The following is a 16,072-nucleotide window of genomic DNA, read 5'->3' as shown; positions in this document are numbered from 1 at the left end:
ACTCCCCAAGGAGGAGTTCTATCACCTCTTCTTTGGAATGTTGCTATAAATAGCCTTCTGGTTACTCTAGAAAAAGAAAGGATAAAAGTGGTGGCATACGCAGATGATGTGGCTCTGGCAGTCAGGGGAAAATTCCCATCCACAATCAGAGATATTATTCAGAGGGCCCTCCGGATGACTGAGAAATGGGCGAAAGACAATGGTCTTGGGGTAAATCCTGCAAAGACAGAATTAGTCATGTACTGCAACGATCGCAAAACTCCCACGGTTAGGCCTATTTCCTTAGGGGGTATTGAAATTCCCTTTGGTGAATGTGCAAAATACCTTGGCGTTATTTTGGACAGGAAGCTGAACTTTAAGCTTAATATTGAAGAAAGGGCGAGAAAGGCAACTGTAGCTTTGTACTCGTGCAAAAAGGCAATAGGAAAAAAGTGGGGACTGAAACCAAAAATTGTGCATTGGCTATACACGGCAGTGGTTAGACCTATAATGCTATATGGTGTTGTAGTCTGGTGGCCGGCACTTCAGAAACCGACTTGTTTAGATAAAGTTCAGCGTATGGCGTGTTTGTGTATTTCAGGCGCATTCAGCAAGACAGGAACAAATTCCCTTAATGTCGTGCTGCATCTATTGCCTTTAGACATTTTGGCCAAACAGTCAGCTGCAACAACGGCTGTGCGGTTGCGCGAACTATCGCTGTGGTCGGAAAAAGGTTACGGTCACAGTTCTGTCCTCAAAATAATGCCAGATGTGCCTAACGTAGTGGATTACACTTTGGCGAGTCCACTTTTCGACAAAAAGTTTGAGACTCTAATCCCCAACAGTGAGGCGTGGTGCACACAGACCCCGGGGAATAAAGAATATATAGATTTCTACACTGATGGCTCCAAATTGGATGGACAAGTGGGGTTCGGAGTATATTCTAATGATCTGGAACTTCGAATAGCGAAAAGATTACCTAATCACTGTAGTGTTTTTCAGGCTGAAATATTAGCAATAAGAGAGGTGGCGAATTGGCTGAGAAGTAATGTTCCAAAAAATGTGGGCATTAATATATACTCAGACAGTCAACCTGCAATAAAATCCTTGGACTCTGTGTTCCTCAACTCGAAAACGGCCATCGACTGCCGCAAATCTCTCAATGAGATGGCTGAGCAGTACAATATTCACCTAATATGGGTGCCTGGCCATAGGAACATACCGGGGAACTGCGAAGCGGATGAGTTGGCAAGGCTAGGGACTACCTTACATATTCCAGGGGAACTAGAATTTGTTGGTATGCCCCTAGCTACCTGCAAGCTCATGCTGCGTGAGAAGGCTGTTATGATGGCAAATGTTCGATGGGAGAATTGCAAGGGTTGTAACGACACCAAGCAAATATGGCCCCATTTCAACTTAAACCGCACACTAGATATGCTAATGTTCTCGAGACGTCAGATATCACTCCTGATATCTGCTATAACGGGTCGCTGCCTGATAGGCGATTTTGCAAAAACTATTGGCGCGAAGTATAATGACTATTGTATGAGCTGTCATGATGCGGAGGAAAAAGAATCAATTAAACACCTCTTGTGTGAGTGTCCTGCATTTTGTGTAAAGCGCAAGCAACTTTTAGGAGCATATAGCTTCAGATTACTGGCGGATCTGGAAAACGTTAACTTAAGCAGTCTGCTACTGTTTTTGGAACAATCTGGTTGGTTCAACAAAGAAAAATAATCAAGAAGGTTCAGCGGTTAAAACTAGAAGTGCCCATATGTAATAGGTACTTTTAGTTAATGTGGTATCACAATGGACTGAATAGTCTAAGTGAGCCTGAATCTTAATCGGGCTGCCACTTTAACCTAACCTAACCTAACCTAGCAATCAGGGGAAAATTCCCATCCACAATCAGAGATATTATACAGAGAGCTCTCCGGATGACTGAGAAATGGGCGAAAGATAATGGTCTTGGTGTAAATCCAGCAAAGACAGAAATAGTCATGTACTGCAAAGATCGCAAAACTCCCACGGTTAGGCCCATTTCCTTAGGGGGTACTGAAATTCCCTTTGGTGAGTGTGCAAAATACCTTGGCGTTATTTTGGACAGGAAGCTGAATTTTAGGCTTAATATTGAAGAGAGGGCGAGAAAAGCCACGGTAGCTTTGTACTCGTGCAAAAAGGCAATAGGGAAAAAGTGGGGACTAAGACCAAAAATTGTGCATTGGCTATACACGGCAGTGGTTAGACCTATAATGCTATATGGTGTTGTAGTCTGGTGGCCGGCACTTCAGAAACCGACTTGTTTAGATAAAGTTCAGCGTATGGCGAGCTTATGTATCTTAGGCGCATTTAGTAAGACAGGAACAGACTCCCTTAATGTCATGCTACATCTATTGCCTTTAGACATTTTGGCCAAACAGTCAGCTGCAACAACGGCTGTGCGGTTGCGCGAGCTATCGCTGTGGTCGGAAATGTACGGTCATAGTTCGGTCCTCAAAGTAATGCCAGATGTGCCTAACGTAGTGGATTACACCCTGGCAAAACCACTTTTCGACAAAAAGTTTGAAACTCTAATTCCCAACAGTGAGGCGTGGTGTACACAGACCCCGGGGAATAAAAGATATATAGATTTCTATACTGATGGCTCCAAATTGAATGGACAAGTGGGGTTCGGAGTATATTCTAAAGATCTGAAAATTCGAATAGCGAAAAGATTACCTAATCACTGTAGTGTTTTTCAGGCTGAAATATTGGCAATAAGAGAGGTGGTGAATTGGCTGAGAAGTAATGTTCCAACAAATATTGGCATTAATATATACTCAGACAGTCAACCTGCAATAAAATCCTTGGACTCTGTGTTCCTTAACTCAAAAACGGCCATAGACTGCTGCAAATCTCTCAACGAGATGGCTGAGCAGTACAATATTCACCTAATATGGGTGCCTGGTCATAGGAACATACCAGGGAACTGTGAAGCAGATGTGTTAGCAAGGCTAGGAACTACCTTACATATTCCAGGGGAACTAGAATCTGTTGGTATGCCTCTGGCCACCTGCAAGCTCTTACTGCGTGAGAAGGCTGTTATGATGGCCAATATTCGATGGGAAAATTGTAAGGGTTGTAACGACACCAAGCAAATATGGCCCCATTTAAACTTAAACCGCACACTAGATATGCTAGTGTTCTCAAGGCGTCAGATAGCACTCCTAATATCTGCTATAACGGGTCGCTGCCTGATAGGCGAATTTGCAAAAACTATAGGTGCGAAGTATAATGACTATTGTATAAGCTGTCATAACGTGGAGGAAAAGGAATCAATTAAACACCTCTTGTGTGAGTGTCCTGCTTTTTGTGTAAGGCGTAAGCGAATTTTAGGAGCATATAGCTTTAGATTACTGGCTGACCTGGAAAACGTTAACTTAAGCAGTTTGTTAATGTTTTTGGAGCAATCTGGTTGGTTCCACAAAAGTAAATAATAGCGAAGGTTCAGTGGTTAAGACTAGAAGTGCCCATATGTAATAGGTACTTTTAGTTAAATGTGGTATCACAATGGACTGAATAGTCTAAGTGAGCCTGAAATTTAATCGGGCTGCCACTTTAACCTAACCTAACCTAACCTAACCTACCCACCTTTTGATTGCAAACATATTCTTATATATATTGATGGAATTGATTGGTCAATATCACAAAATAAAATTGCTCACTAAAAGAAATGAAAAAAAATATATTATTTTAGTCCGTTTAATGTAAACATGCTTAAATGGATTCACATTTCACAATTGCTTACCTTCAATAAACGTAGATTGTTTTCCATTTTTACAATACCACAAAACAAAAACCCAGGTAATTTCAAATGCGTTCTGCCATATATTTTTTCAAACCTTTACAACGTGGTCATTTGTTGTTGCACACTTTATTTGCTATGATTTGTTGTTGCGTTCAATGCATTTATGCACACATTTCGCACGCAGCAGACAGAATGTCGCCAATCATGTTTATCAATTTATGCGAAAAAAAACCGACCGTTCGTTACGATTTACTTCCACAGACTGATCTCTCCATCATACGTTGTTGAATAAATACCCATTCTCTTGTTCTCTTTTCGCTCTTTCCATAGCTCAAAATTATTCAATTTCAATCACAAAGGTGATCGGATCCATGTGTAATTGGAAACGGAAAAATTTTCTATCACGTTTGTAATTGAAAATTATTTTCGAATTGATTAACAAATTGATTGAATCAATTAATATTTTAATTGGAAACGTAACAAATATCAATCATTTTTTTAATTGGTTTTTATTCGGATTTGATTAAATAATTAATTGAATCAATTAACATTTTAATTGAATCCGTTTCCAAATTCAATTAAGTATTTAATTGAAAAAATTTTGGTGATAATTTCTTGTGTTTCAAAAAGACAAAGGCAACCACAAGAATATTTACAAAATTGTAAGGAAATGGTTGTCGGAGCACAGTTCTCAAATGCTCAAAAGGCTACCCACCACAAAGCCCCGATTTCAATTTCATAGAGAATATATGGTCTCTGGTTAAAAAGAGCTTGAGATTACACCAAAGAGCACTAAAAAATAACGATGAGATCTAGAGCCAAGTTCAACATAATTAGTTGGATGTTCCAAAAGAAATAATAGAAAACTTATTTGAAGTATATCAAGACGAGTTAAAACCATAATTAGAAATAAAGGACTATGGGCTAAATTCTAAGACTTTGGATTTTAATGTATTATGCATAAAGTGCAAAACTGGTATATAATTTATCTGACCGTACAGTTTTGTTTATCAGGAAATAAAGTATAAATGAAATAAATTTTGTAGCAATTGGACTCAATAGACGGTTTTTATTAAGCAAATAAAGCATACTCCTAAGTGGTCAACATGCAATCGGTTTTGCTCCCCACTGTATATTTTTATAGGCATATTCTAAATTAGTATATGTTTCTATCATTGCAAACATATTATATCTAAAAAATGTTATGTCCCCAACATAATATGTTCTAACATATTAGGTTAGGTTAGGTTAGGTTATGTGGCAGCCCGATGTATCAGGCTCACTTAGACTATTCAGTCCATTGTGATACCACAGTGTGAACTTCTCTCTTATCACTGAGTGCTGCCCGATTCCATGTTAAGCTCAATGACAAGGGACCACCTTTTTATAGCCGAGTCCGAACGGCTATAAAAATGACAAATATTGTACTAAAAATTTGAGTTCCAAACATATAATTTTTACACCGAAACATATGAAAAGCAGTCTTTTTCGTCCGTGTATATCCGTAAAATTACGCGTTTTTTGTAAAATGAAACTCAATTTAAAAAAGATACAACTAGTTATAAATAGAAAAATTAACCAAACTTTAATTAACCTGCGAAAACTTTATCTGAAATATCAGAAATCGATAAAAGAGATTGCTCGTTGGTTCAATATGTAACTTAGATAAGAATTACAAGCCAAGATCAGGGCAATCAGGGAAAAATCTGTTGTTCAGTCAAGAGATGTTTTCCAATTTTTAATAAATCGACATATTACGAACAAAAATAGATGAAATGCATATATAAACACTTACCTATGTGAAGCTGTATCCTGGCCAGTGAAGAGTTGATAAAGATATTCATTTTCTTCTGGAGTCAGTTCTGTTTGTGATGTTGATGAGCTAGGAGATGGTAGATTTGATTCATATGCCTTAGTAGAATATTCCACATCGAAATCAAATGCCCTCGCAAGGTTTTCCATCGATTTGTTCTGGTTCAGGTACTCCTTGTGAACTGACGTCATATGTAGTCGCATATTTTTAATTAATATCAGTTTTTGGCATATCTCACACCTCGATGTTTCCGCATGGGGTTCTGCACTGTGAAAGCGATGGTGATGCACTATCATGGTTTTTACAGATCCCGTCCGTTTTCCACATAGAACACATTTAAATGGACGAGATTTATATTGACCAGCTTCCGTCGAATGGTGAATGTTTGCGTTACTATGTATTCGAGATAATAGCTCGCTTAGAATCGGATGTTGTTCTAAGGGATTGTGTTCGGTTGCCATGTGCCTATCCATGTCCGTATTGGCGATTAGTTTCTTACATATAATACATGATTTGTTTTCTTCTGAGGTTACCGGTTTATGTTTCGTCCTTTCGTGCCACTTCAATCGTCCTTTCGATGAGAAATGTTTGCCACAAGTTGAACATTGTACACGAGGACTAGGATTTTTAGATGTATTCGAAATGCTCGAAAGTTGACTAGGATTTATAACAGAATTTCCAGGTGAAACTGGTGATGCTTCTGGAGTTGGTATGCAAACATCCGCATTTCTTATTTCAGTTAGTGGAAGTGTTTCTGAAATATAAAATTTTTCAACTTTTAGCATAAATATTAACGTGATTCAAAATAAGTAAATATTTTCGACAAATTCAAAAAAAAAAAAAAAAAAAATATTAGACATATCCAGCAAAAACTCTCATTACCCGGTAATCTTGTAGGTAAGCCTATTTTAAAATTAATAACCACTTATTAATCGGCATCGCTTCGGATTACATCTACATATGCATGTCCTAGAAGGAAAGTACTTCTCCCCAGGCATATTTTCGGCCATAAAATAAGTAGTGCATTTAAAGCATATAATCACCTAATATGTAATGATTTATTCGTAGATACACCAAAGTTTGCAAAATAGCCACTTATTGTCTCAGCCAACCAAATCTCGAAAATATTGATTTCTGTCGCCGATTACAATGGATCAAAATATGGCGAGTGATGCTGTAATAGGAGAACTACTTGAATAGAAACGAATATTGTATAAATAAACAAAAAACTAATAAATAATCTAAATAAGATTACACGCAAATTAATTTCACACTTAAAATATAAATAGATGTAGGTTGTTTTAGGGAGTTGGATTCGTGAATTACGTTATAATATATCCAATAGCCAATTCACATAAGGTTCGAATCTACTAAAAGTGGATTTTAAGTTTATTTTTTATAAGGCAAATGGTATTTGAAATTTAGTTTAAGCGCATTTTGGAAGTGTAATGTGGATGAGGTATAAAAAAGCATTTATTTAAAACATAATATGATAATGTCATTAAACACAATTATTATGAAATATTTGTGATAAAAATTTCTTAACGGAAAATTTTTCACAATTACCGTCATATTACATATTATTTTTGATTTTTTATTTAAGCGCTCGATTATGTGAATAATTATACCTAATGGTACCATCATTTGTTCTATTTTATAAGTTCGTTAACTTCAACTGCCTAAAAATCTGAGAATAACAATTCGAAAATTACCGAGAAGTATTTATTTTTGTCATTACAAGTTAGTCATTATAACTCGCCGCAATGTAATGCAACGTGTAATGACAGCTTTACTCCTGGTAATGTCAATTGTAATGAGATGTGGTTACCTAGTTTTTGCTGGGTAATTATTTATTTTTACTTGTTAATGAAAATTTCGTAGTTTGAAGGAAAAATATTGGAGTTCACAATAGAAATTGAAAATGAATCAGTAAAAACAGAATAAATCATTTTACTCATTTTTATTATAACTTGAAAGGAAAATGACGTATCAATTCAAAAATTTGGTTTCTTGTAAAATTAATATTTCTATGAAATCCGGCATTAAGGCTAAAATATGAAATACACATATAAATTAAGCCGTTTTTAATATTTTTTAAACATATTTCCATTACTTCCGATCAAAAGATTGCTATTATCACCCGATTTTTTAAAATGTTTAGTATTTTTTTTTTTTGAGTCTGAAAGATACATTTATCGATAGTATATTTCAGTCCATTTTTGATTGGTTCATCAATCAATTTTATTTCTTTTTTTTATCACATTCGCCTGGTATTCTTGGAGCTACATAAAGAGAAAATTTACGTCGTATAACATTTAATGTATTTACCTATCTGAACTTTATATCGACTCACAAACCCATGTATATTAGAATTGAAACTTTTTCTTCCATTCTACACAGAAAAAAATTTCACGAAAATTTTTCCAATTAAAATCTTAATTGAGTTTTAAAAAATATTCAATTAAAAATTTAATTGATTCAACAAATTTTTTAATTGAAATAAAAATCAATCACATAAATTAATAGTATCAATTAAATATTTAATTGGATCAATTAATTTTTTAATTGACTGTCAATTAATTTTTTAATTGATACTATCAATTCTGTGATTGAAGACATTTCAATTAAAAAATTAATTGGATCAATTAATATCGTGATTGAATCAGAAAAAAAATTTTTTGTGTGTATGCACATTTTAGATTTTGTGCAGTACAAATAACAGCGACGCTTTTTGACTCCAAATAAAAAATCATTTATCCCAGCCGAAAGTAATCGATGAGAGGAGAAATTTAATTTCTGGATTTTACTAGATTAGTTGCCTTTTGTTCTTTATGAGTCTATTAAGTTTTTCCGCCAAATTCGATTTTGAGCACTGTTTTGCATTTTTTCTAATTTTCGCATGGCCAAAGCACGAAAAATGGTGTGATTTGTTTTTAAGTTTTCAACAAAGTTGACCAACAAAAATGCTGAATATATTAAGTTTAATTTCTAAGCTCAAAACGCAAAAAATGTGGAAAAAATTACCGCTTTTTCACCGATTTTTTCAGTTTTTCGGCAACAAAAAATCAAGGTAATAAATGTAGCCTATAAAATTATGAACAACTTTCTAGTACACAACTTCATACGAACGCTGTAAAAAACAAATATAAGAAAATTGCAAAAAAGAGCTCCAAAATCGAATTTGGCAAAAAAAAACTATAGAGCTTCATAAAAATCGAACGGCACCCATTCTACCACAATTCATAAATTACTTTTCTCCTCTCATCGAGTACTTCCGGCTGGGATAAGTGACTTTTTGTTTGGGATTTTTGTGTTGTGTACACACAAATTTTTTTTCTGATTCAATCACGAAACTAATTGGTACAATTAATTTTTTCATTGAAATGTCTTCAATCACAGAAATGATAATGTCAATTAAAAAATTAATTGAAAGTCAATTAAAAAATCAATTGATCCAATTAAAAAATTAGTTGATACTATTAATTTTTGTGATTGATTTTTGTTTCAATTTAAAAAATTTTTTGAATCAACTAAATTTTTAATTGAATATTAAAAAAAAATCGTGAAATATTTTTTGTGTGATATGAATAAAGGATTTCACACTACGCCAATGGTTTCATCCTAAGCATAACTTTTTTATACCCTTCACCACTACTGTGGTATAGGGTATAATAAGTTTGTGCATTTGTATGTAACGCCAAGAAGGAAAAGTCTGAGACCCATCGTTTAGTATACGGATCGGCTTAGAATTAAATTCGGTTCAGATTTAGATATAGCTGTCATATATATTTTTCACCGATCTGGTCATAATTGGCGTGTATATCAAGCGATCTTCCTCAAATTCCGTACATCCGAATATTTTATGAGTCTCGAAAAACATGCAAAATATCAGCCAGATGGATTCGAACAAATTTAAAAAATAGAGAATTGGTAAGTTTTCTTTTAAAAATTGGCTTTATTTCAACTAGAATATTTACGTTTTTGTGACCTTTTTATCATCAAAATTACAGGTTCTTAATACCTTATTTTCGTATTTCTTTAATAAATTTTTTTTGGAAACCAATGTAATATTTTTAATGTAAAAACAAATATTTAATTTCAGAATAACCCCTTAAAAATTTGGACAAATTTTTAGTACTCCTTTGCCTGTAATTTAATAGTGAATTGGTAAGGATTCTTTAACTTTCTTTTAACCCTGGACAGTCATCCTTATTTTTTGTACATTAACGTCATCCTTCGTCATTTTGACTACGGCTGATTTCAAGACGCTATAATTTTCATCGTGAGCGAAAAAGTGAACCAAACTTGAATTTATTTTCTTATTCAATTTGGTTTTAAGTAGTATAAAACAAAAATTCATAAAACGGTCGAATTAGTATAACTTAAATTTACCATTTCCCAATAGACTAAAATGCAGTTTAAATCGAAAATGAAATTACGTGTCGTCATTTTGACGAATGATGACTGTCTAGGGTTATCAAGAATATTTGGTTTTTTATGCATATTATTATTTTTTTCATTAGATTTTTTGAAAACCTTTTTAATAATTTTATTTAAATTTTTCATTCAAAATATTTAATTTCAGAGTAACCCAAATAAATTTGGACAACTTTTTATATTTCCCCTCAGCGTACAAATTAATAGAGAATTGGTAAGTTTCACATTAAAACTTTGTCTTTCTTTCAACTAGAATATTTATTTTATTATATCCTTCACATCGACAACAACACAGTTTTATGAGTTTATTTAGAATACTTCATTATTTCTCTAATTGTTTCAGGTACACATTTTATGCGATACGTTTTCCAAAGAAAAGTTGAATTCCTTACACCATTTGATAAAATTCCCCCAAATATGGTAAGTTACAAGCTAAAATGAAGAATTAAAAAGTATATTTCATAACATGGTGTTAATTTTTAACAATTTTCATTATTGTTTCCATTTTTTCCAGCAAGATATGTGAAAAAATTACCTACGATGAATAAAAAAAGGATAAGTCAAAATGTCCAAACAGCGGGTTCAAATGAACTACTCTCTGTTCCACGTGGTCATAATTTGTATTCACAAAAAACATGGTATTAATAACTTTCATCATAAGTTTTTATAATAAAGTACTTTTGCTTAAAGAAAGTTTAATTTTAATGTATGAAAATGTTCATAATAGTAAAACGGTTTGTTGTTCCTTTAATTATATAATTTCTCTGTACTGTGGAATGATTGATTTAAAAATAGTTTAGTCGTCGACATTTTAAAGAGATTGTTAACCAATTTTTATTATCGGGTTTCCCACAAAATAAGCAAGTAAACCAAAATAATACTGACTTTTTAACTTGGTAGTGGTATATAAATCTTATGGTGTTGTAAAAATGAACTAAACTACAATATTATAGATGAACTACAATTTAAGAGAATTATAAACTAGACAAGTTGAAAAAAATCTTAAGGGCTAAATCATGGTCAATATTACTACAGTTTAGTTCATTTTGCAATGGAAAAGGGTTCACTGTTTTTTCAGTGTTATTTCGTCAAAAATAAAATCGGAAGTACTTTTTGTTGTTGTTACTGTTGTTTTTTATTTTGCATGATCTGGAAAAAGTACAATCGTTACAATAATAATTTGCTGATTTTGAAATGTGAAATGTTCTATTTGAATTGAAAAGAATTACTATAATGTTTTCGATGTAAGGCATATTGTCATTAATGCAAGAAAAATATTCTTTGGTTAAAGAAATAATATTTAAATTAACATTCTATGCTGAATATTTCTCAACAAAATCAAGAAACCTTTGTAGTGTATATTACTTTGTAGTGTATATTTCGAAAAGAAAATGGAAAATATGTCAACAAGTGTATTCCCCGGAAGTACTCTAGTGTGGTAGACTTTTTATGCTACTGCATAATTTATTTTCCAATGTTAATTTAAAGTCGGAGGTATTTTTCTAATATTTTCCGAAATTCATCATCTTGCGACAATTTTTGGAATATATATAAAATTACATTATTTCCGTTTAAAAAAGTAGTATTTAGTACATACATCGTTTTGTGGATTACAGATCTAAACATAAACCTATCGAAATACCTCTCTACAATGAATCTTCACTGGATCACTCTTTCTAATGAATCTTTATTGTATACACTGTTAGAAAAATAGGGTTTTCATATGTTCCGATATAAACAAAATGTGTTTCGGGCACAATTTTTTAAACACAATATATTTAAGTGCAAAAATGTAATGTTCCTAAACCAGCATTAAATGTTTGGGACACATATGTTAATATTTTAGAATATATTATGTTTGGGACAAGAATGTTTCATAAAAATAATATGTGTGAATGTAAACATATATAAACTTACAAATTTAGAGTAAACATACTCGTATGACATTTTGTGACATTTTATTCAGGGAGCGACCGAGAGAGTATAGAGAAAGAAATAAAGATGGAAACCAGGGGGGTTGACGAAAGATATCAACATAACACAGCGAGAGAATCAAAAGAGAGCAATTTCTGTGAAACTGCTTGTTTCGGAAAGCTTTTTTATGTGTTAATTTGTTTTGGCTATGCGCTTGGCATGTTAATAAGGCTTCGCCAAAAATTTGATATGCTTAATTGTAAGTTTTTCTTGGTTCGTCAAAAGAAATCGGAACGTACGACGAGTAAGTCAAAATATTCAGATAAAGGGATCTTCATAAAAAATAACGAAAGGGCACTATACTCTTTTTAGAGTCGGGACAGTAAAATGAAAAAAAGGAGAAACAGTGAAAAATTAAACAGTAAAATGTATAAAGACAAAGTTTAGTTCCTCTTTACTAATAAGTAGTCCAATATAAAAAAAATAATAATAAGTAGTAAATAATATTAATAAGTAGTCCAAAAAAATTATTTTCACTTTAGCTGCAAAACTGGAATCTAAAGGCAGAATAACATAATATTTTTGGCAAATTGTATTATAACATAATATCGGCCTTATAGGTAAAAATGAAATTAAGTACAAAATTATTCGTTAATAAATATTCATAACATATTTAGTTGTATTTCTAAATACGATAAATTTTAAATGCATTTTAAATTGTGTTAAATGCTAGTAAAAAATAGTTCACGCCCAAATTAATTTATGTTTATATTGTACTTTAACTTTCTTCTCTTGTTAGTTTTTTTTATTTTATTCGAAAATTTCAAACTTTTATATCAAAAACATCTTTTTGTTTATATCAATCACTGTTCTTGTTTGACTGTAAATCTTTAGTAACACACATTTCGAAGTTTCATTGCAAAAAGGTAATATAGTAATATACAAATAAAAAAAATGATTTTCGGTCGGAGCAGGGATTGAACCCAGGACCCTTTGCATGCGGACATGCTCACCATTGCTCCATGTTTCTGATGAATAATGTTTTGTTTGCATCGGCTAGTGAGCGCTGCACACTATGCTATATAAATGTAACTTATAACGATAATTGTCTATTAGTGACAAACTGTGTGGCTTGCAAACTGTGTGGTCATCGGTTCGATTCTCCGTCCAGGCGAAAGGTAAAATTTAAAGAATTTATAAAATTGAATAATTTCTTCAGCATTGTTTGTATTACAGAAAATGGTCCTAAGAACTAAAAAATCCCGTGGAAGTGAGGAATATGTGAGGGAATATGCAATTAGGCAGAAATATTTTTTAGCAAAATCTTCTTTGGGAGCAAATTATTCCAAGCATATAATATTTTTGGGCTCAAACATATATATAATATGTTCATATAAAAAAAAACATAATAATGTTGCGGCAATATCCAATAATATATATATGTGTATATAATTTTTCATTGCGTGAGACCTGACGTTCGTTCTTGTGCTCCGTTGAAGAGTAATTCCACTTGTGCCTCCGAACCCCCCAATATATATATATATATATATATATATATATATATATATATATATATATATATATATATATATATATATATATATATATATATATATATATATATATATATATATATATATATATATATATATATATATATATATATATATATATATATATATATATATATATATATATGTATGCCTTGCGTTAATTTTGGGGACACAAAAATATATATGATTTTACGAGTCTGAAATATTCTCCACATCTTTTTAAGCTCATCTAACCCAACATTGCACTATATGGACCACATATTCCATTTATTTCGGCGATTTCCTACGCACCGTTAGTTATGAGGACAGCAGGGTACGCATCGTGAATTTTGAGGACGCGTCCCCAAAACTAACGCTAGATATATGCCACACATGATTACCACCATCTCGTTTATATTTTAGCATTTTTTATCAACGCCGTTCCCAATGCAATCTTGGCTATGATGTTCTTCTTTACGCATGAAAAGTCTTAAAATAATCTTAAGACGTTGTTATGGAAACTCCAACGGTGGTGCAATGTGATAAGGCGACTGTTAATGCGTGTGGGGCAGAAAATCCAGGTTCGAGTCACGGCACACGCAATTATTTTTACCAAAAATCTTTAGTTTAAAGACAAAATCTTTGGAATCAGCATTAAATTTCGTCAAAATCCAGCCAATTTATCTCTTTCTTCACACTCAAAAAAGTGGTTACAATATTTCAGCAAAACCGATTTAATTCATTTTTTGTTCGTGAAATTAGTAGCTTTTAAGATAGATTCGATGACTTTAATAATTTTTTGCGCACGTTAGTTAAATTAACTAAAACAGAGTAAAAAATCATACAGAAATGATGCATAAAGATTAGCTAAATTCATGTATCCCACAAAATAGTTCAGAATTTATTAACATTGTTAATTTTACGAAATATGCACCCATCTTTAAATTCCTATAACACTAAAGACATTTTTGCAGTTTTGAACTCCAATTTGTTCTTCAAACTACGAAATATTTTTAATGAGTGAAACATAATATTTTGATCTAATAAATGTATTTATTATATGTCGCAAATATGTTATGCTACCCAGCAACAAAGGAGTATCCAAACAAATAGTAAAAATGTTAGTTTTAGATCCTGAAGTGGTGTTAAACAAAGTTAAAATTAACCCTTAAAAATATGAAAAAAGTGAATTAAAATAACTTGCTGTGTAGGACATCTTTGGTCGGGCATTTTAAGAAGTGAATTTAAAGCTGTGCCATTGGAATAACTTCGAAACTTTTTGCTGGGTAGTCTATATGACCATTATATGCTTGCACTTAAAAGTAATATGTTAAATATTTGAGTTCCAAATATATAATTTTTACACCGAAATATATGAAAACAGTCTTTTCGTCCATGTTTATTTGTACATAACATTTGTACATAATAACACTAATAGTTAAAAACAAGTATATACGGCCGTAAGTTCGGCCAGGCCGAAGCTTATGTACCCTCCACCATGGATTGCGTAGAAACTTCTACTGAAGACTGTCATCCACAATCGAATTAATTGGGTTGCGGTAACTTTTGCCGATGACAAGGTATCTTAAAACTTCCTAATACCGTAATTTATACCACGTAGTCCATACGTGGTATATATTAAACTTAAAATGGCCGATTAAATACGTATATAATTAAGTTTGACAAAATTTTCTATAGAAATACAATTTTTACAAAATTTTCAAAAGATTTAAAATTTTGAAAACATTCTCTATAGAATTAAAATTTTGACAACATTTTCTACAGAAATAAAATTTTGCCAAAATTTTCTATAGAAATAAAATTTGACAAAATTTTCTATAGAAATAAAATTTTGACAAAATTTTCTATAGAAATAAAATTTTTCTAGATTATTTTTGCTCGAGTGGCAAGCATGATTATGAACCGATATGGACCAATTTTTGTGTGATTGGGGATCGGCTATATATAACTATAGACCGATATGGACCAATTTTGGCATGGTTATTAGCAGCCATATATTAATACCACGTGGCAAATTTCAACCTGATCGGATGAAATTTGCTTCTCTTAGAGGATCCGCAAACCAAATCTGGGAATCGGTTTATATGGGGCCTATATATAATTATGGACCGATATCGACCAATTTTTGCATGGGAGTTTGAGGCCATATATAAACACCACGTACCAAATTTCAACCGGATCGGATGAATTTTGCTCCTCTAAGAGGCTCCGGAGTTCAAATCTGGGGATCGGTTTATATGGGGGCTATATATAATTATGGACCGATTTGGACCAATTTTTGCATGGTTGTTAGAGACTATATATTAATACCATGCACCAAATTTCATCCGTATCGGATGAAATTTGCTTCTCTTTGACGCTCCGCAAGCCAAATCTGGGGTTCGGTTTATATGGGGGCTATATATAATTATGGACCGATGTGGACCAATATTTGTATGGCTGTTAGAGACAATATATTAACACCATGTACCAAATTTCAGACGGATCGGATGAAATTTGCTTCTCTTAGAGCAATCGCAAGCCAAATTTGGGGGTCCGTTTATATGGGGGCTATATATAGTTATGGACCGATGTGGACCAATTTTTGCA

At 32.6% G+C, this 16,072-nt stretch overlaps 1 protein-coding gene and 2 long non-coding RNA genes across 3 annotated transcripts in view; 2 read left to right on the top strand and 1 right to left on the bottom strand.

Moving 5' to 3' along the window:
• Positions 1-16,072, bottom strand: part of LOC142240767 (uncharacterized) — a 74,238-nt gene that overhangs the window by 11,516 nt on the left and 46,650 nt on the right. Inside the window, exon 3 of the mRNA XM_075312488.1 lies at positions 5,562-6,333. Within this exon, the coding sequence (XP_075168603.1) occupies positions 5,562-6,333 (772 nt within the window). The remainder of the gene's footprint in view (positions 1-5,561; positions 6,334-16,072) is intronic.
• On the top strand, positions 9,681-10,432 carry LOC142238131 (uncharacterized). Its single transcript, XR_012722659.1, has 3 exons — positions 9,681-9,746; positions 10,165-10,230; positions 10,360-10,432. It is a non-coding gene; the product is annotated as an uncharacterized LOC142238131 (long non-coding RNA).
• LOC142241927 (uncharacterized) lies at positions 13,708-14,136 on the top strand. The gene is made up of 2 exons (XR_012723875.1): positions 13,708-13,796; positions 13,886-14,136. It is a non-coding gene; the product is annotated as an uncharacterized LOC142241927 (long non-coding RNA).

Source organism: Haematobia irritans, chromosome 5 (genome assembly GCF_050003625.1).
Source record: "Haematobia irritans isolate KBUSLIRL chromosome 5, ASM5000362v1, whole genome shotgun sequence".
Classification (NCBI taxonomy): domain Eukaryota; kingdom Metazoa; phylum Arthropoda; class Insecta; order Diptera; family Muscidae; genus Haematobia; species Haematobia irritans.
Note: the sequence above shows the minus strand (reverse complement) of the source record. Positions and strands in the feature narration are given on the sequence as shown.